Source organism: Diadema antillarum, unplaced genomic scaffold, assembly GCF_040938485.1.
Source record: "Diadema antillarum isolate AM-2024a unplaced genomic scaffold, OU_Dant_1.0 seq00000049_RagTag, whole genome shotgun sequence".
NCBI lineage: Eukaryota > Metazoa > Echinodermata > Echinoidea > Diadematoida > Diadematidae > Diadema > Diadema antillarum.
The window spans coordinates 1646527-1666926 of NW_027271158.1; the positions used below are offsets into that span (position 1 = coordinate 1646527).

General features: G+C 37.9%; 1 protein-coding gene across 1 annotated transcript; it reads right to left on the reverse strand.

The window, feature by feature from the left end:
• Positions 1-7161: 7161 nt before the first annotated feature.
• Positions 7162-19722, reverse strand: LOC139725572 (uncharacterized). Its single transcript, XM_071636662.1, has 13 exons — positions 19630-19722; positions 16580-16764; positions 15546-15753; positions 15080-15326; positions 13771-13910; positions 13128-13259; positions 12485-12700; positions 11380-11559; positions 10313-10418; positions 9566-9700; positions 8802-8900; positions 7656-7747; positions 7162-7350 (listed from the first exon to the last, which is right to left on the reverse strand). Exons 1-13 carry the CDS (start codon positions 19720-19722, stop codon positions 7162-7164), a joined length of 2022 nt encoding a protein of 673 aa, XP_071492763.1.
• Between the last annotated feature and the right edge of the window lie 678 nt (positions 19723-20400).

Sequence of the window (20400 nt, forward strand, 5' to 3'; positions counted from 1 at the left end):
ACGTGTGCCCCCTTTAATTTTGTAAAGGCACCTCCCCTCTACAGAATTCTTGGATCCGCCCCCTAAGGATGGTTGATGTTCATTATTCAGAAGGTTTGTTAATCTAGAAATGAAATCAGGTTCGTTATTCCAAAGGTTTGTTATTCCAAAGGTTCGTTGATCCAAAAAAGAAATGAGGTTCATTAATCCAAAATTAAAAAGAAGGTGTGTACTAATAAACCTCCAGAATTTCAAACCTTTTTTGTATTCATATTAATGAACCTTTGGAATAACAAACCATATTTCATCTTCTAGATAATAGATCTTATTTCCTCAAACCTGCAGATTATGGAACCTTCTGAATAATGAACCATATTCCTCTTTGGATCAACAAAACTCCAAAATAACTAATTGTTATCGTCAGGATAATGTTTCCATTAGTTTGACTTAAATATATGTGTGAGCAGATTTGTGATTCCAAACTGGGTGTTGGTATGTATTGCCCCTGACAAATGATCTTCCACCCAATATTTCATTGTAGTCTGCTCTTTGTCAGTACTCTGTGATAGCATGTTCCCAGGAAAAATACAAAATAAAACATGACAATTGTTTTACCACCTTTAAATGAAGTTTATGAAAGTATGATATCAAGAAATATTGATGAAGAAGGTCTTAAAAGGAATGACAAGTTACATGGTAAATTTGAAGTTGCCAGCCTATCTGTAGAAATGAGTTGTACTGATCTAAAGAGTTTTTATGCCTCTGCCACGAAGTGGTGCCGGAGGCATTATGTTTTCGGGTTGTCCGTCCGTTTGTCCGTCCGTCCGTACGTCCGTCCGCATTCGTTTATGCAATAACTTGAGTAATATTGACTGGAATTTTACCAAACTTGGTCCAAGTATAAAGTATGATGGGGCAATTACTTGACTAGATTTTGGGTGAAATCGGCCAAAGGTCAAAGGTCAAGGTCAAATCATGAAATTGTATCTGTTTACGCGATAACTCAAAACTGGATCAAGCAAATTTTACCAAACTTTGTCCAAGGATGATGTATGGTGGGACAATTGCTTGATTAATTTTTTAATGAAATCAGAGGTCAAAGGTCAAAGATCAAGGTCAAATCCTAAAATTTATCTTTTTACATGATAACTCAAAACTGGATGAAGCAGCTTTCACCAAACTTGGTCCAAGGATGATGTATGATACGGCAATTAGTTGAGTAGATTTTAGTGACATTGGCAAGAGGTCAAAGGTCAAAAGGTCAAGGTCAAATGCTATGAATGTTGCTATTTCCCCATATCCATGCAATGCCCAAAGGTATTTTCTTGAAACTTAGTGTAGACATGTACTACTGCATAAAGATTCTCCAGAGAGTTTCATGTCATATGGTCAAAGGTCAGAAGGTCAAAGATGAGGTGAAAATGTTACAATTTCACTTTTCTCACAAATGGTTCAATGTATCTTCATGGAACTTGGTACATACGCATGTACTGACTGGCAGGGATTATCTAGGGAATTTAGGGGTCATGGGTCAATAGTCATGGGGTCAAATGTCAAGATCAACTCGTCAAAATTTTACTATTTCCTCACATACTAGTATATGCAATGCTTGCATTATTATTTTTAAAACTTAATATACATGTATTATGGTACCTAATGGAGATTCTCTTGGAAATTTCCAGCCAGAAGGTCAAAAGTCAAAGGTTAAGGGTCAAGGCCAGGTTTAAATGCCAAAAAAATCTATTTTATACTGTAATTACACTCTTTCTTTATACCTTGAAAATTACTCAATGCATAAACTTCTAAAAGGGTCAGTCGGAAGTCAAGTAAAAATCCTCAATTCCCCAATTACATGTACCTGCACTCTTTAATAGACAATTATAGCAAACGTAGTTCAAGGAAAGTGAACATTCAAGATATTTCTGACAAACCTGTCATTTCAGTATTCTGCCAGTTATGTGAAACTGTTATCTCACATTGTGAAGACATTATACTATACATCTATCGGGATAATCATGCATTATGGCGGAGGCATCAGTCGCCATAGCGAGATTTCTAGTTTGAAAATATGTAGTCAAATGATTCTGTATTTTAATGGATATAAGACTAATCATGAGCAGTAATACAACTTTGTGGTTTGCAAATTTGAACAGAGTAATTGCAGAAGTATGCGATATTAATATTCTGTTACTATTCATGGATCTCTGTCTGGGTGGTCTTAAAATCTGGATGTAAACATTTTACCAGGAAAGGGAAAGTGGAGTATAAGACTTTGCTCTTCAGAATTCTTTGAATTCAGAGGCAGAAGGGAGGAAGATATCTTTGTGGAATCTCTTTCGAGTTGCCAGTAATTTCTTTCTGCTTTGCAACTCACAACCAATGGTAAGTCTTGAGTGAAGGGTCTTTTTCAGCTTCAGAGTAAGATTTAGGCAGGGAAACGTTTTGAGATTGACACTAATAAATCAGTATTGTATTCAAGAAGTTGATGTAAAGCATTGTGTTTAATACACCCTGTGCCCTGTATGTTGATATATAGATTACATCTTATGTGATGGTTATCCAAAATAACTAATTTTATATAGAATGTATTGCATTTTTCAGCAGAATAGATAGAATGGATTATGAAAAGAATTAAGAAATGTACACACTTAACTTTAGGCTGTCTGGACAAGAAAGGAATAGTGTGCAAAATCTTATCACATATTTTTTTTTTCTCATAGATATATCAGAAAGATATTCATCATTTGAATCAAGCTTTTGTCATAGAGGATCTTCTCACATGACTGAAAAAAATGAAGGCATTATCCCAGAAAAAAAGGCTTAAATGAATCCTACTTTAAGATTGCTGATGGATAATTGTCATTATTGATTTATATCATCAAAATCATTTTTACCGCATTAACTGGGTAATCAGATATAAACTTAGATAAGTTTAGTCTTCATGCATTCAGGTGTTCGGGCTGTACTTTCCCCATATGGGGAAGATGTGTCTACGTAATTTTGAATGATAGGGTGTGGTAACCTCGCAGTACTGCAGTTTGATATGGAGTACTTGTACAGTTATGAACAATGTAAATAACATGTTTGCAGTACTGCGTCCCAAGTATGGTATTGGCTGTAATGACAGAGCATATACGGCTTTGCATATTCAAAACATTTGAATTTATGTTACGTGAAGTGCTGTACGATAAAAAAAAAAGAAAAAAGATGTTGCCATTTAGTTTCCTTTTTTCTCCCCAAAAGCTATCTTCATACAAACCTGGGTTCATTTGTAGAAAAATTGGGGATATGTGTAATTCTGCCATTATTGTGTGTGCTAGGATTGAACTCTTGACATATGATTTTCTTTGTGTCAAAGCTTTTCACCTGATTAATGACTTACTATTTACAATAATTCATAAGAACGTATAAACAACTAGTGGCCCGTTGCTTAAAACTTACCATTGAATTTCAATGGTAACTTCCGTCAAAATTAGGTGTCACAGCCAATCAGCATTAAGGATTATAAAATTTACCGCTAATTTGAAGACTTACCGCTAGAAAGGAGCGGTAAGTCCAGCGGTAAGGGTTTTATGCAACAGGGCCCAGTTGCATTGATTGTGAGGAAAGGAACAAAGGTGATATCAGTGAGAAAATGCATAGAGTCAATCAGATTAATGATATCAGATTTATTAGAGTGAGACAGAGCATCAACATACCTTAGTGTGAAGCTAACAAGGACTTGCCATCTTGTCTTACTCCAGCCCTAGTCTTGTGGCTATACTCAAATTGATTCAATTCTATTAAATTCTTGAATAGTGGAACACCACAAAATGTTGCAACTGATTGACCAATTGCCCTTCATTGACATACCTGGTAATTAAGCACCAATTATGCAGTATTGTAGTAGTCCATGTATAGAGCCATGGATTATGTTGATAAATGGCAATTTGTCAATCAGTTCCAACAGAAACAACTCAAGAATTCATTAACTAAGCACAACTGAGTTTTCTTCCTTTCATGTTAAACATTTTCATCACCATGTTAAATATTTAAGTGAAATCTAAATGTTTCATTTCCAAATACAAATTGGACAATGAAATTCCACTTGAAGAGAAATATAACACCACACTAGATATGTGCTGGTGTTATTAAAGAGTGGAAGGAATACTTTCATCTTTTATTGAGCTATTTGGTGTTATTTCAAAAAAAAATATAACAGTGCGTCCTGCCTGTAAGCTTGCAATAAATGTTAGGAAACATAAATTCAAAGATATCTTTGATCAGTGACTGCTGGTAAAACTTGGGCATATTACACCAATACATTCAAGCCATTATTTTATTCATTCAACTCTTATTATTTTTGATATGTTCCATTTTCTTTCTTGCTATAGAATGCCAGTGTCAATTGCCTTTAAGTGTTCAGATTATTTTGAATTAGACTTTCAGGTACTCATTTTCAGTTGCACCTTTACATGAAACTTTGATTTGAATCAAGCATATCTGAGGTTTGATATAGTTTAAAGGGTGTGCACAGTTCTGGTCAAGGTGAGGATTTAGCTTTTAACGTTTTGCGAGATATTCAGAAACCACTCTATGAGATGTCAAAGAGCATGCAATTCTAAGGGGTATCAAAAGTTTATTTGATGAAAATCGGTTTTGAAATGGCTGAGATATCCAAAAACAAGGTGAAACAAAGAGATCCTAATGAAAGGCGTGGTCTGTCGCCTTTTATTGTTATCATTTTTTTGGATATTTCAGCCATTTGAAAACCAATTTTCATCAAATAAATGTTGAATCCTTCTTAAAATTACATGCTCTTTCATATTTCATAAGAGGTTTCTCATTATCTCACTTAGGAATGTTCAAAACATTAATCCCCATCTCAACCACTACTCTACAGTCCCTTTAATTCCCATTATCTCGAAGGATGGAATAAGTACAAAGTATATTTGAATATCCCAGAGAATGTCATTCACAGGATTACAAAGGAAGCTTCCCTAGTTTCAGAACAGATAACTTTCACTTTGATGAAACTGACTTGACTTATATATTTGTATGTTGCACTTTACTTGTAAGTACTTTTGCATCTCATTAATTATGTTGTACATACAACCTTATATGCACCTCTGGTCCTGTTGCGTAAAAGACTTGCAAAAATTACAGTTTAAGAGCTAAGCCACTCAGAATTTATTTGTTGACGGTGACTGTTAATCTGCTGTAAAGCAATAACATTTTTAATTTTTAGTACAATGTAAATCTTTTATGCAACACTGCCCTTCTGGACTGCCCTCTTAATCATTTGTCAGCATTTATGTTCCTATACACTCTACTCTTTACATCACTTTTTTTTTAAATTTCTTTCATTGATACCGAAAAATTATGTCTATATAAAAGTGTATGATGATATGTAAATTTAGCATCATTTAAAAGTATTTTATGATCTTCCGATTGATTTTACATGTACAAAGTTTTATGTTCCTTTCTCGATTATGTACCAAAAAAAAAAATGTTTCATGACAATGCACACATCAACAGTTGTATATGCAAATAAATATACAGATTCACTTTTCTGATATAAAGTGTAAATTTCTGTGTCTCCATGAATGATTTCACGTGATTAAAATGCTCGATCAAGATTTCCTTGGTGAAAACATTCATATTCAGTATTTTCACACATGCACGTAGTTTGCAATGGCTCATATATTCATACAAGGGACGTGGAACTTTTTATAGCATGTGGGGGAGAGGGAGCAAGGGTATAGTGCTCACAGTTGGATTAAGGTTCAGTCGCTGTGGTGAATTCCCCCCCCCCCCCCATAAACAGCTGCAACAGAAGTAATTTATTTTTTAGATTTTTTTTCCAGTTCTCTTTCATTTTACCCCCTTTTTGTAAGAGACAAAATTGGAGGATTGCTCCGCAGCCTATATAATGAATATATTCTATTTACCAACATTAAACAATAAAAGATATATGTTTGTATACACCATATTATTTAATAAGTTTTGCTGCGACATGTATTATTTAAAGATAAATAAGATTGAAAAATGAATATCATATGTGGCAATGAATGATAAAAATTCAATATCCATAATTTTTAAATCTATTCAAAGTGCAAAATAGTCCATTTACAAAAATTGATTTGCTGCAGTAAAGACATGTCATGTTATTTAATAGACTAACCTACGTTAAATGAATAGAAGACAGAACTATTGTGACAGTCACATGTGGCGTTTCTATACATGGAAACAAAGCTGTCCCTTGTTTCATTTCATTACCGAGAGTGTGCATAGAGTGCAAATTGAATTTAGTAATGTTTTCTTCTTTTTTTAATGGGGGAGTAACAGTATTCACAATTAGTGTGCAACACTACTAAATATTACACAGGTATAACAAAAACAATAAAATACAGTTGTGTACACTAACTTGGCTTTGCATCCTAGCAAAGGATTTTGATTGTAACAGTTCTCTCCTTGCCCAGTCAGGCATAGCAATGCACTGCCTTCTCATACTTTCACTATATAAGTCTGTGACCCCCCATACAAAATAAAAAGAGAAAAAGAAATGGAAAGGGCGATATACTTAGTATGCTTCGATAGACTTCTTCAGAACAGCGGTCCCTGTTCAGTACCTCCACCTCTTATTAATTTCAGAAAGTATTTCTGTTCGCTTGGGGGTTTGTTTGCTAATGTAAAAATGATGTATTTCAAAGAAGCACATCAGTTTTAATTTGATAGAGTCTGGAAATTGTTTCCATGAAAGCAGTTTATTATATTACGATCATCAGTACCCAAAAACAATTCTCAACCCAAAGAAACTTGTTTCCGTATGAGCAAAGATAGGAGTACTCAGTACTACAGAGGCCTATACTAGTATTAGATATCATATTTCATTGTTTGTAATCTCGGAGCTTGAAATTTTAGAGTTTAATCTTGAAGTCTTAAATTATTCCATATTGACACTGTTTATCTGAGGCGGTCTTATCTTTTTTTGCCAAAGTACTGCAGGACGGCAATGACAAGAAGACTTGTACAACAACAACAATGCCAGAGACGATATTATATTATTCTTCGTGCAGTAATCTACTATGTGCGATACTCTGTGTTGTTTTCTGATTTTTTTCCCCTCTTCAAATACGATGAGATAATAATCAGGAAATAAGTCGATATTCCCACGGCCCAGCAGCCGGTGGTGATTGGTGGTTAGATGAAAGTCGGGGATTGTGATTGGTTGGGACCAGCAAACTGTACGCGCCCGGTGTACATCTGATCGTACATGTGCGCGTATCTGTGTTCCTGTATTCCCATGTGATCACGGGCCGAATTGTCGATGGCAAACATTTCAAAGTTGTCGCGCCCCATCAACCAGTACGTGTACATACGTCCTTTACCCTGCAGGAAAACACAATGAGTTTTAAACAACAAAGAAAAGAGATGTGAAGTGCTATAGCATTTCTAGCTCAGTCACATTGAATTATCATTCCAATTCAATAAAGTTAATGGACAAAATAATCGTGTTCTGTTATCTTTGACTGTTACTGAACCCGAGAAAAGCAAACCGTGGCGGGTCGTGTATCTCAATGTAAAGTAAGAATGGTTGCTCTAAATTGTATTAGGTATCTACAACAGGAAGTCTAACATTTTGCCACTAATTGAGACACATCAATTAAAGCGTTACTATACAGCTTTCCATTTACCTTGATTTCAATTTCGCCGCGTTTCACCAAACTGAATCCACCGTACTCGAGCAGTCCCATGTATGTTGGATGACTCACGTGTATACGCCCCGCTAAAGGCGTGACCGTGAATAGGGATGAAACAAAACATGGATGGAAATATAGTGAAAATCAAAGATGGAATGAAGTATGACCCTAAAAGATTGGGACAAGAATTATGTGCGTGTAGGAGGCATGGACATCGAAAGCCCCCTCAAACAAGAAAACACCTACATAGAAGCTTTGTATGGGATGTTGCCGTTGCCGTGCACATTCAGATGATTCTGTTTTCTTGCCTGTCCGATAAGTTTGAAATATTGAGTTTAAAACCCTTAAATACGAGATTCTGATTGATTTGAACACTCCCAATGAACTGGCAAGGTGGTTGTTGAAAAATGAGTGGAACAGAATTATGCCATTGGTAAATCAATTGTAGTTTTCCTTTCAGCAGCATTTCTTACTACATTGTATATGCAATGGCTGGCGGAACTTGGGGGGGGGGGGGGGGGGGGACTCGCCCCCCCCCCCCCCACTTTTTTTGCACATACAAGGGAATACATAAGGTGTCACCACTGTTGCCACCCCCCCCCCCCCACACACACACACACTTTTACCCTGGAAGTGCGTAAGTGGCACTAGAAAGAAATAGAAGTGTGAGCGCGGTAAGGTTATTATTTTTTTTTTTTTTGCCTTTTGCCTGTCAGCTGAAGAAACCCGGAAGTGGAATGAGAAAGATGAGCTGAAGACCCTTTTTTTTTTTCTGCTGAAGAAACCCGGAAGTGGAAGGAGAAAGATGAGCTGAAGACCTTTCTCTTTCTTTTTTTTTTTTTTTTTTTTTTGCTTGTCAGCTGAAGATATCCGGAAGTGGCATCAGAAGTTGCACTAAAGGCCTATATTTTTTTTTTTACTTGTTACTCATGAAACCCGGAAGTGCTCCCCCCCCCCCCCATTTTGAAAACGCTCCGCTGGCCCTGTATACATACAGTTTACTGACACATTTAACACTATGCATGCCTTCATCTGTAGACCTACACTACGACTGTACATCAGCCCTTTCAACAGCGAGGAACTGAAAGAAAAAAAAAACAGTTAAAAGAATCAAAGAGATGAAACGAAAGAGGAACTTACGCAGTCCCGTCGTCTGCATTCTTGACGCAGTATTGACCGTATCCCCAAAGAGGCAGTATCGGGGCATCTTGAGACCGACCACTCCCGCCACTAGTGGACCTATCAGGGACACGACACATCAGGGCCCCATTTCATAAAAGATGTTAGGATACAACCTTTGCTGGAATGACAACTTCCAATAGCAACAGCCAATGGTGGAAGCTGGATTCTTGTCGTTACCATGACAACCGCTATTCCAGCAATGAAGGGCTGCTATCATAATTATGTGAACTTTTTATGAAATGGGGCCCAGATTATACTTTGGTGCAGAAGTCATGTTGTGTAGGAAATTGACTCAATGTACGTAACAAAAATACACACCGTGGTATCAATTTCATCGGCTTTGTTCGATGAGTTAGTCTCAACGGCAATTGACATCTTCCTTTATCCTTGTTTTTCTTTTTAACTACAACCATTGTATTATGTTCATGACGTTACTGGTATAAAAAGTGTAATACGATCTCCACACATGTAGTAATTATATAAGGCTTACGATAGCAACATCGAGATAGCTCGCTCGAAGCATAGCTTGTCTAACAAAGTAACAACTAATCAAGTATTAGATTGCATTGCACATGTTAACAAAAACAACAACAACAATAGCTTGTTTATAAGTGAACATCGCAATTATAATGATAATGATAATGACAATATTGATTATGATAATCATCATCATCATTATCATCGTCATCATCTTATTCCTATGTATCCACCTGAACACTTACCAGTGTGAATACCGAAGCGGACCCTGATCTTGACGTGAGGCTTGTGTGGAACCTCCAAGCTGTTCACGTGATGGAGGAGGTCGACGGTCACGGTGGCGATCTCACCCACGTGACGGTTGTGACGGTTAGGCACTCCTGCGATTACAGGAGCAGGAGGAGAGGAGAAGAGAGGCGAGTAAGAGAAAGAGAAGAGAAGAGACGAAAAGGGAATATGAAATGAGATGAGATGGAAAGATGAATCATGACGGTAATAACAGAAGAGAGAATATCATGATATCATTAACTTTACAAACATTACATATATTGATATAAACACTGATCAATAAATTACCCTACATCGACGTTGATAAGCAATAAATTGATCAGTATTTTAGTAGTAGCCATGACGAAAGAAACCATGGGCATACACTCTCGGGCAGGATTCGAACCTACGACCCCCGGACTGATCTCTGGACAGACGTCTTGTCCACTAGACCACCAAGCTTCCGCCCGACAGCTAGTGCTGGTTGTAATCCTCGAAGATTGCAGCGGTACTGCGTAATTATTCAAATTCATTGATATTCTTTTGTCGAGTTGTTTTTATTGCAACTGATTAACAAATTGCCGGACACCGACGTGTTTATGCCCAGACAGACAGACAAACAAACATTAGGCCTACGGAACCGAAAACATAACCTCCGCCCACCGTAGGTTTCACCTATACTGGCGGAGGATAAAGAGAGCCATGAGTTTGGATGCAAACTTTACCAGAGGCCAGCATATACGTTTCCCTGACAGTCTCCACTTTGTACACGTCATACTGTTCGATGCGGGAGTCAAACAGAACATAAAGTCCGTTCAGCATTTCTACCACCTGTGTGGAAATACAAAAACACATTGGAGAGAACAAATATGGATCACTATATCTCTCGTTGGCACAACTAACGTTACAACAGTTGAATTGTAGTCGACATGCAATGTTTGCAGAGGTTTTGTTTTGTTTTGTTTTTTAATATGGTTACTATCCTTGTTATGTGGAAAATCGTGATTAAACTTGTTAAAAAAAAACTTCATGGAACATGTCATGAAAATTATGCAGTCTGCCATTCCACCGGTAATCATTGCACTGTACATCGCAGTAGCTGTCAATGACCAATGCTGTGCATGATTCATCCGAGATAAACAACCGAGTTTTCTTGATCTACATTGCAAATAATGTCATGGCGATGATGCCAGCTGAGATTGGCTCTTTGAAATACATACATGTAGCACCCTCAACAAACTTCAAGGTTATCTGTGACTGTATTGTAAAAGTTAAGACCGTCGAGAGAGCAAAATAAGAAACAATTTGATGATTGAATTTCAGAAGTCACGGATTAGATGTGGAGATAAACGCAGACCGACATTTGTGATATAAATGTCACCAACAGCAGAAATACAATTTTCAATCGTGAAACCATTCAAGTTTCATAAACGAGGCAAAGATCTTCGCTGTACACAGATACTCTAATGAGGTATACGCCCATGTGTATCGGTTAGCAATCGAGGGGAAAGTAGAGAGAAAACTGATGAGAGAAGGAAGAAAAACAGTGGACACCCTTGAAGGAGTGAAACCATACATTATAATTAGAGTCAACAGTTGGGTATGTTGGAAGTTGTATAACCAGCCAAAGAAAGACAGATGGTGAAGAAAGGGTGAGGAGAAAGAGATGGACGAGGATAAGAAGGAAGGTGATGATGACGAGGAGGAGGAGGAGAAGAAGGAGAACAGGGGGAGGAGGAGGCAGAAGAAGAAGAAGAAGAAGAAGAAGAAGAGGAAGAAGAAGAAGACCAACCTCCATGGGCTCACTACGGGCGCAAAGTTGACTGAAGCCAGCGATGTCGGCGAACATGACGGTGGCGCTCTCGAAGAGCTCTCCGTTCACCTCCTCCGTGTTCATCAACTTGGAGGCCACGGACGGGGGCAACATCAGATTCAACAGGTAGTTCGACCGCTTCTTCTCCTTGTTGAATTCCTTGACGACCAGGATGAAATAACTTTTATCAATGATGTGAAATGTGCAGTTCTCCAATGGTTTTTCAAGAGATGGTTATGTATACGGACTTCGATAATTCTCATAATCAGAGGGTTCGTAGGGGTTGCCAATGAGCAAATGGTGCTGTGAGCAGACATTCCTGTTTCAAGCTGTTAAATCGCTCTTCCCTAATTAAGATAAATTAGATTAATTAATTCTTAATTTGTGACAAAGATTTCCTACAATGCCTAACTGCTCTGAATCGTGTGCCTTTTTTGTTGTTATCGTCATCGTTATGAGTATACCATCGTTATAACCACAATCACCACCTAAAAGCTCATAGGTAGCAAAGATATATCTTAACAATTATCAATGCCATTTCACTACAGAAGATGAAGCAGCAGTTGCGTCCATTGGAAGATTTTGGATTAGCTTAATCGGCTCGCCACATCCATCAGCAGCGGCGCAACAGCACCCCAGACATCATCGCAAATCATCTTCATATACATTGTATAATCATGACCATCAGCGTCACCACACTATCATCAATGTGAACTTCTCTACCATCACCATCTACATCTCTATCTCCCGCTCCAACAGATACCATCAATGATGTCAGCATCTCAGCCACCACTATTCCAATCACCATCACCACTGTAATCACCATCGTCATCAACACCACTACCATTATTTCCTAGCTTTAATCATCACCTTCTCGCCATCGCTCATCATTCAAACCATCTTTATATCAATGTCATCATCACCACTACCACCACCACCACTATATCACCACCAGCACTACCACCACCTTTACAACCAACACCAGCAATACCACTACCACCACAACTACTACTACTACCACCACCACCACCACTAAACTCGAACAGCATCATTCCACGCATCAGTTTCCACCACCATGAATGACCTTGGTCTGAGAGGCCAGAGTCAGGGCGTAGTTCTGAAGGACGGTGGTCAGCGACCAAATAGCCCGCAGAGTCAGAGGACACATGATGATGACGACGACGACGAGAAAGATGCTGACGGCGATATTCTCCGTGTCGTCCTCCAGCTCCTTCTCCAGAATCTGCAGAATTTCATCCGCCAATAGCTTGTGCACCTTCTCCAGGATGTTGATATAAACCTTACATCATTCAACCAGACAAAAATATTGGTAAGCCGATATGATGCAAACTGCCATATATCAGTCCCTAAATTTCTCCCAGTTTGCATTGTGAGTCAAAGTATCACTTGTTAATGTTTCAGTATCTCAGTTAAAGAGTCGGTCGATGTTATCTTAATACACAAATCACTGACATTAGTACACCACTATTTCAAGCTACTTATGAAGAATATTCTGATAACAAATAAAATGTGTGAACTAATGTTTTCCGTCTTTATAATTTTTGTCCACTTTTTTCTCTTTTTTTCACTGATTTTCCTCGCATTTTTTAACAAACAACAACAACAACAACAAAAACAACAACAACAACAACACAACAATAACAACGAAACAAACGTGCCCTGAAGCAGACTTTTACTCGCACTATCTTCTTTCCATTAGAACCTACCGTCATACTGTCAAACCACAACGTGGCTTCTCTGAAGTTCGAAACCGTGGTGGCTACAGCATTCTCGAGAATCTCTTTTCTCATCTTTGTGATGGTGTGGGTGAAGTTTGCAAAGTCAGCGATATTGTCCACCTGAGTATAGAAGAGACAGAAAAACAAAGAGAACAAAAAAAAAAACTCCCGGAAAATCAAAAGTAATCACTTTATTGATAAATACATTCACACCAAATCACATCATTCAAACCAAATACGCCCATCACTCTTTCTCTTTCTCTTTCCGTTACGTATGTATATGTAAACCGGGTTCAAAGAATTCAGAACACAGCAGCTAGGTTGATAGATGGTGTAAGAACTCATCCTTCACATCATCAGCTTCCACTTTTTGGAATCTATTACCCCTTACAATAAGGAGTTTATCTTTCCTTGATTCTTATCATATATAAGGCATTAACCATTATACATTTCATGTCAAGCGCATAGTACTGAGAATTAATGATATATTAAGCGCTTCAATAATATGAATTATATGGTTTGTATCTATAGTATTCTGTCTTTGTGCATATGTGTAAAGCTGTTATTTTATGTACATAATTATTATTTGATCAAGGGAACACTGAAAAGCAGAAAATTAAAGAAAATGCACCTGTTCCTGGTAGAATTCCTGAATGAGAGGGGCGTATCTCTTGGCGGCTTCGTGGTTCCACGTACCAACGTTGTATTTCTCCATGTACCACACGTAGTCCTCGTGGCGCTCAAAGCCACCCAGAGTGTAAAACACCGTTCCTGAAGGAAAACCATATAAATCTTATCAGAAGGAAATGTTCGCACGCATGTATATTTAGCATATGTTTATCACGTGTGTTTTCAGTTTTCATATATGCACCACCTATTTCATGACCCAGTTATGTATGTCATGTCAGGCGTATCAGGGCAATTACCCCCCGGCTAAATACTGGTTAGTGGTAACGTTAGAGTAAAGATTAGGGTTAGGGTTAGGTTTAGCATTAGGAGTTAGGGTTAGGCTTAGGATTAGGTTCAGGATTAGGATTAGGATTTGGGCCAGGGGAAGGGGTAATTTCCCAAGACCCATGTCAAGTAATGCGCCAGTGAGTTTACAAGGTGTAATGACGTGAAGCCTTCATCCTCTAACAAACGAACTTGGGGAATCAGACGTGAGAATCAAACGTGAGAATCAAACGTGATGCAAAGATATATATTCCATATGTATTAGCTCACCTGTTTTTCCTCCCTAAAGTTCGTGCGTCTCTTTTGCCACCCTGAAAGTCAGAATCCGTTCATCAGTTCATAAGTTGGTATATTGGATAAGTGCGTAATTCTGTGACCTTTCCTCAGAAAATAAAACTGGAAATTTCTTCTTCTTTTTTTGACGGGGGGAACAATACTATAGATTTATTTCAAGTGAATTTATTCGGACGCCTTAACCCTCCCCCCCCCCAAAAAAAAAAAAAATGCTGTTATTCTCTATACATAAAGGAGCGTATACTCGGGTGACATGTGGTTAGTTTCTAATTTCTTTTTGGAAAACTCTGTGGTCTAATATAAGATTTTCATACACGATGTTGGGAGACACTATTTTTCAACCATGACAAATTTCGTGGCGTCTGAAAAAAAAAATTCCTGGTTTAGCGAATGATTCTCTGGTGACTCGTAGAACTGAAGATCAGGAGTTCGAATCCTGCTTGGTGTATAAATATCGCTCTTAACGTAGATGATTCACTGGTAAGCCGGGGATGCCATGGCAATATATAACAATGGCGTTACCCTTTGGACATGTTGGAAGAACGGTGGCAGCAAAGATGGGACTGCCTTTAGTTTGAATTAAAAAAAAAAAAGATCATATACAGTAAAACACCACCACCACCATCAACAACAACAACAACAGCAGCAGCAGCAGCAACAACAAAGCTGATCATGGTAATCACCGCTCTTACCTAGAGTTCTCTCGATTCCGGTGTCGACGTTGCTGACGATGAGGAGCTGGTAGGCGACCAGGATCTGCCAGGACCCGTGTCCCTGAGAGTTGCCGACACTCTCGTACAGCCAGTCGATGAAGATCTGCAGCATGTCAGTGTAGAACTCGATCTCTCGGTACACGGTGGTGTTAGCATGATGCAACTGGGTCCGATGCGCCTCCAAGTTCTCTTTGAAATCCATTTTCTCTCGAAAGAATGGTAATTCCTGCAAACAAAAACAGGCAAATTGTCGTATTGACTATGACGTTAGTATTGTGAATGATTTTGATTCATAAATACTCCTATTTGAAACATGATAGAAAGTCGATGGAAGACAAATAGGAATTGATCGTGTTCACTACAAGTGAATAATGAAATCTTATTTCTAGAACTGATAGTGAAATAATTTTGACAGCGGCAGTATCAATTTTTTAATATGACTCACGTTGAGAATGCTGGTTTCCACCGGCCATTCTTGGAGCTCGTCTAGAGCCTTGTCCGTCAGCGGGTACGTCTCGGTGAGGAACGCCGTACTGTTGGGGGCGATGACGCTCACATAGAGGGCCGTCATATCTCGCTCTCGCTGAAGTCGACTCAGCAACAGACCGATGTTCCGACTGAACTGGATCACGTTACGGATCTCGATGTCGACACTGAAGGCGACCAAGGGGACAGGTGAGATCAGAAATGATGTCATCAAATCAGCGTGCGTCATCTTCCCAACCCACTTTAGTAAGTAGTTTTTAAATTTCAAACATTGTAATAAACTTGGAAGTTTTTTGCTATACATTCGAGAACATTTCTATTCGATTCAAGTTTGAAGCTTGGGCCATAAAGTGAAACTGCTCCTTTAAAATCTTCAAAGTGGTTATCAAAATACAGTAACATTACCCGTAGTATCTATTACAGTGAATCTCCCAACTAATTTGCATACGTACTTGTGACCGATAAAACTGTTTCATTAAAAAATATATTTTACTTGGGATGTTAAAAATGCTATAACTTCCATTTTATGAGCAATTTCATGTTTAAAGTGATAGGCCTACCATTCTGGAACGATTATTTCACTTTATTGAAATCAACATGGACTGATATTTAACTTGAAATGCATGGTTCAATATCAGTCAAAATGAAGCCCCCCCCAAAAAAAAAAAGAAAAAAAAAGAAAAAAAAAGAAAAAAAAAAGAAAAGTAATCAAATTCAGGTTGAATTCCCTTCAAAGTCATGACAAAGTAATATCAATGATAACAGAATGTCATAGAACAATAAAGTGGATCCAACGTAAAGTCAAATTTTTTCCAATGACATATAGACGTATTAAAATGAAATTTCTATGACTTTTAAACGGTGAAAAGTCCGGGTTACATGAATGAAAACGTCAAAATTATATCACAGGTATGCCAATGTCATGTTTGTGTACGTCATAGCGATGACATACAATAATTTAAGAGTAATTCAAAGGGCGTGTCACGCTCCCACCTGTTGGTGTAGGCGATGATCCTGAGGTCCTCGACGGCTAGTATGGCAAGGGCGGTGATGGGTACGAGGACCAGTAGCAGCATCTTGGCCAGCTGGATTTGCTTACCCCGATGGGTAAGAGGGTTGACCTGGCAACGACTGATATCATTGGGCTTTAGGAGAAGGTTCCGCACCACCTCGTCAACCTTCGGTGGAAAATAATGAGAAACCGTGGCGAGCGGTTTGACTGATCAGCTATTAGTCTACTCGAGTATTTACCGAAAGGATATCTGAAGAATTATGTGGTCCATCATAGATCGAAAAATGTAGTTAGCATACCGCATACAGCATATGATTTTCATGATAATTTCATCACTATGCACAAACGAGAATATTTATTCTTATATATGAATCTTATTTAATGATCAAACAATTTAAAAATGTAATATCCGAGTCAAAAGAAAAGGGAGTTTGGAAATTTGAAATCGATTTTTGAAAACTTTTAAATATCCCATGACTATGCAAACCGTTGTATCGAACAAAAGACATTTGTTAAAGATTACTGCATTGCTCGTGTTTTTGTTTGGGTTTATACGTGGGTGCATGTGTTCTTCTTCACGTGCGCTGAAACTGGATGGCAACTACGGAGCACAACGCACACGTATGCACACACACACACACACACACACATATATATATATATATACACTCAGCAAAAAAAAGAAAAGAAAGTAAATACCTTTTCGAGTTCATATTTTTCATAGTTAATGAAAGTCAATGTATTATATACCATGTTAAAGGTAATTGGCTATCAACCCATAAGGTCAATATAAATTGAAACTTTAGGCATGAGTGAACACATTCGCTTTTGTCCTCCAAGGCACAAGAGTAAAAATTGCAAAAATTGACATGCTCTCTTTCATTTGCATATGCCCTTTAAGAGGACTATGATAACATAAAAAAGTTAAACACAATGAGAGACATGAATGAAATGCTAAAAATAAGTTTTACTTCTCTTAATCTCATCATAACCTCAAATTAAAGTAAAGTGGGAAACGAAATGGGGAAAGTGAGAATTTTCTGTCAACTCAAACCTCAAATAAAATAGGGAGTAACGGCACAAAGATGAATAAATGAACAGAATTTCATTTATTTCATTCTTTGATATAACAATTTAACACTTTATGCGACAAGTTCACGAGCCAAATGTTATTTACAATTTTCCAAATTTGAGAAATCAATTCAAATTCCTACCACTTTGTTAATATTGCTTCTTATCTCTTTTCATTTGAATTTGGATTTGACAGAAGATCCTTCATTTTCTCCATTATTCTTAACCTTTATTGATCTTTTAGGATTCAAGGAATATTATAGAGATCATAGATTTATTTTTGCAACTTAATTCATGTTTGTTATTGTGTTTAATTTGTCTTTTATTCTTATTGTTATATGGAAGAGCACTAACGCTTGAATGACAACTTGTTCATGTTTGCAATTTTTACTTTTGTGCCTTGGAAGAGAAATGCATAGATGTTCACTCATGCGTGAAGTTTCCCCTTTTAGTTGACCTACCAAGTTGATGGCCAATTAAATTACCTTTCATATGGTATGTAAAACATTAACTTTTAGGAAAACATCTATGAGAAATATAAACTTTAAAAGTGTTAACTTTCTTCTTTTTTTTTGCTGAGTGCATATGTATATATATATATATATATGCATATACATATATATATATATAGTGATATTTATATAATATTGACTGGTCTTGAGGGAGATACCAGAAAATATTGCCCAAACTGAAAGAATATTGCCCGAGTCGAAGACGAGGGCAATATTCTTTCAGTGCGGGCAATATTAATCTGGTATCTCCCTCAAGGCCAGTCAATATCATAATCATTACCTCTCCCCTATAGGTAAATTAGGAAAATATGTGAATACGTCTATACACTATGATATAGATCAAGCCACATTTGACTACCTGTAGATCATCACCAACATGTCGAATAATTGCAAAATTGTTCATCAATGGACATCATTCAACTCCAACTTCCAAGATACATGTTGTACATAGTAGTTGTAGTTGTAACAGACGAACTTCAAACATCTGAACGTCTTTACACTTCGTTTTTGCTTCTGTTTCAATTTGGAGAGTTGTAATAACTGATGGTCACTGTGCAGTTATTGAGCACAAATGGACTAGTCATTGTTTGACGCGTAGTGCTGCTGGAAGTGGTCGACCTTGTACGAGTTGATTTATTGGCATTCTTCTGCGGTGCGTGAGTCCCGAATTTGTGAATGTCTCCTCTTTGTGATTGACCTGAATGTTTACACGTAAAGTGAATGGCGAGACCCGGATGGAGGGTGATACGCACTAATATCGCCCGCTGACCTCGACGATCGATCAAAATACCAACTACAATTGCCCCTCAAAACTACCTCATATAGGTAATAATTATTGATATTTACAGATTGATCGTCAAGAGAAAAACGGTTTATGCACAAGTTATTCTTATTGCCGAATGTTCGGGGCCTCCCGTTCTTCAAGGCTTTGATTTGGTTTTTCTAACCGTTTTTCTCTTGAAAAATCAATCAGTTTATATACACACGGGAAGATGATGATAACAATGACAATTTATTAAACCCATACACGTCACCATGACGTCTGGTATTAGGGATGACCGTTTCCGTTTTATATGACTGAAGCGCAGAACATGAAAATTGTTCACAATATCTACCAAATTTACATACAAATTTGACGAAATGGACAGACACGGGCGCACTCACATACATGCACACACACACACACACACACACATGCAGGGGCGGATCCAGGAATTTCGTAAATGGGGGTGGGGGGGGGGGGGCTTAACAAAATTAAAGGGGCGCACGACCCCCCCCCCCCACACACACACACACACATTTTTTGTTTTAACAAAATAATAGATAAATAAAGGGCGCGCGCGCACCCTGGTGCGCCCCTCCTGGATCCGCCACTGCACATGTGTGGTATACACACATAACAAATGATATATGCACCACCACCATTTTTGAGACCGTCTCATACTTACAGCAGACAACGAACCGAACGACGATCTCCTTTGAGACTCGTGGTCCTCCGGGACGTCCTCGGGATCCACACACGCATTGAAGAACGCCCCCATTGTTTCCTTTCCTCATTCACTAAGTTATGTCAAAAAACAACTAAGATGGCGGAAATCTGTAAGATAGCGGAAATATCAAAGGGTGATGCTCGTTATTGCGAAGATTCTTGAATCCGAAAATAAAATAAGGTTCATTATTCCGAAGGTTCATAATTCCGAATTCATGATCCGAAAATGAAATAAGATTAGTAATTTGAATGTACGTTTTTCTGATGGTTCGTTAATCCCAAAATGAAATAAGGTTCGTCAATCCGAAAACGTAATGAGAAGGTGCGTATAGTTACGAATCTTCGGAATTATGAACCTTATTTCGTTCTCGGGATGCTTTTTTTTTTCACTTTTGATTTATTGAACCTTCGAAGTAAGGAACCTCTTTTCATATTCGGATTAATGATCAACAGACCATCGGACTAACGAATCAGGTTTATCGGAATAACGAATCTTATTTAATTTCCGGATTAACGAATCTTCGGAATAATGAACTGTATAAATAACCAGTATCCCATATATGGGCTTGAATAGGCCTACTAGTAGTCAGAGAAAGTTATCAGTGTGCTATCCGGTCAAGGAAGAAGCGGTGACGTGTTTTTGCTTTTCTTTTGTTTTTGTTTGTTTGTTCTTTCAATTTTCGTTTGATGGCTGTCGATATTCCTCCTTGTCAACATATGTCTTTAATCA

Excerpts from the sequence above, each read along its gene's own strand:
- LOC139725572 (XM_071636662.1), bottom strand. The coding sequence starts at position 19,722 with ATGGGGGCGTTCTTCAATGCGTGTGTGGATCCCGAGGACGTCCCGGAG. Across the intron at positions 9,701-10,312 it reads AACGTATATGCTGGCCTCTG|GAGTGCCTAACCGTCACAAC; the intron begins GTAAAGTTTGCA and ends CTGTAATCGCAG. Across the intron at positions 8,901-9,565 it reads CCGCTTCGGTATTCACACTG|GTCCACTAGTGGCGGGAGTG; the intron begins GTAAGTGTTCAG and ends TGTCCCTGATAG.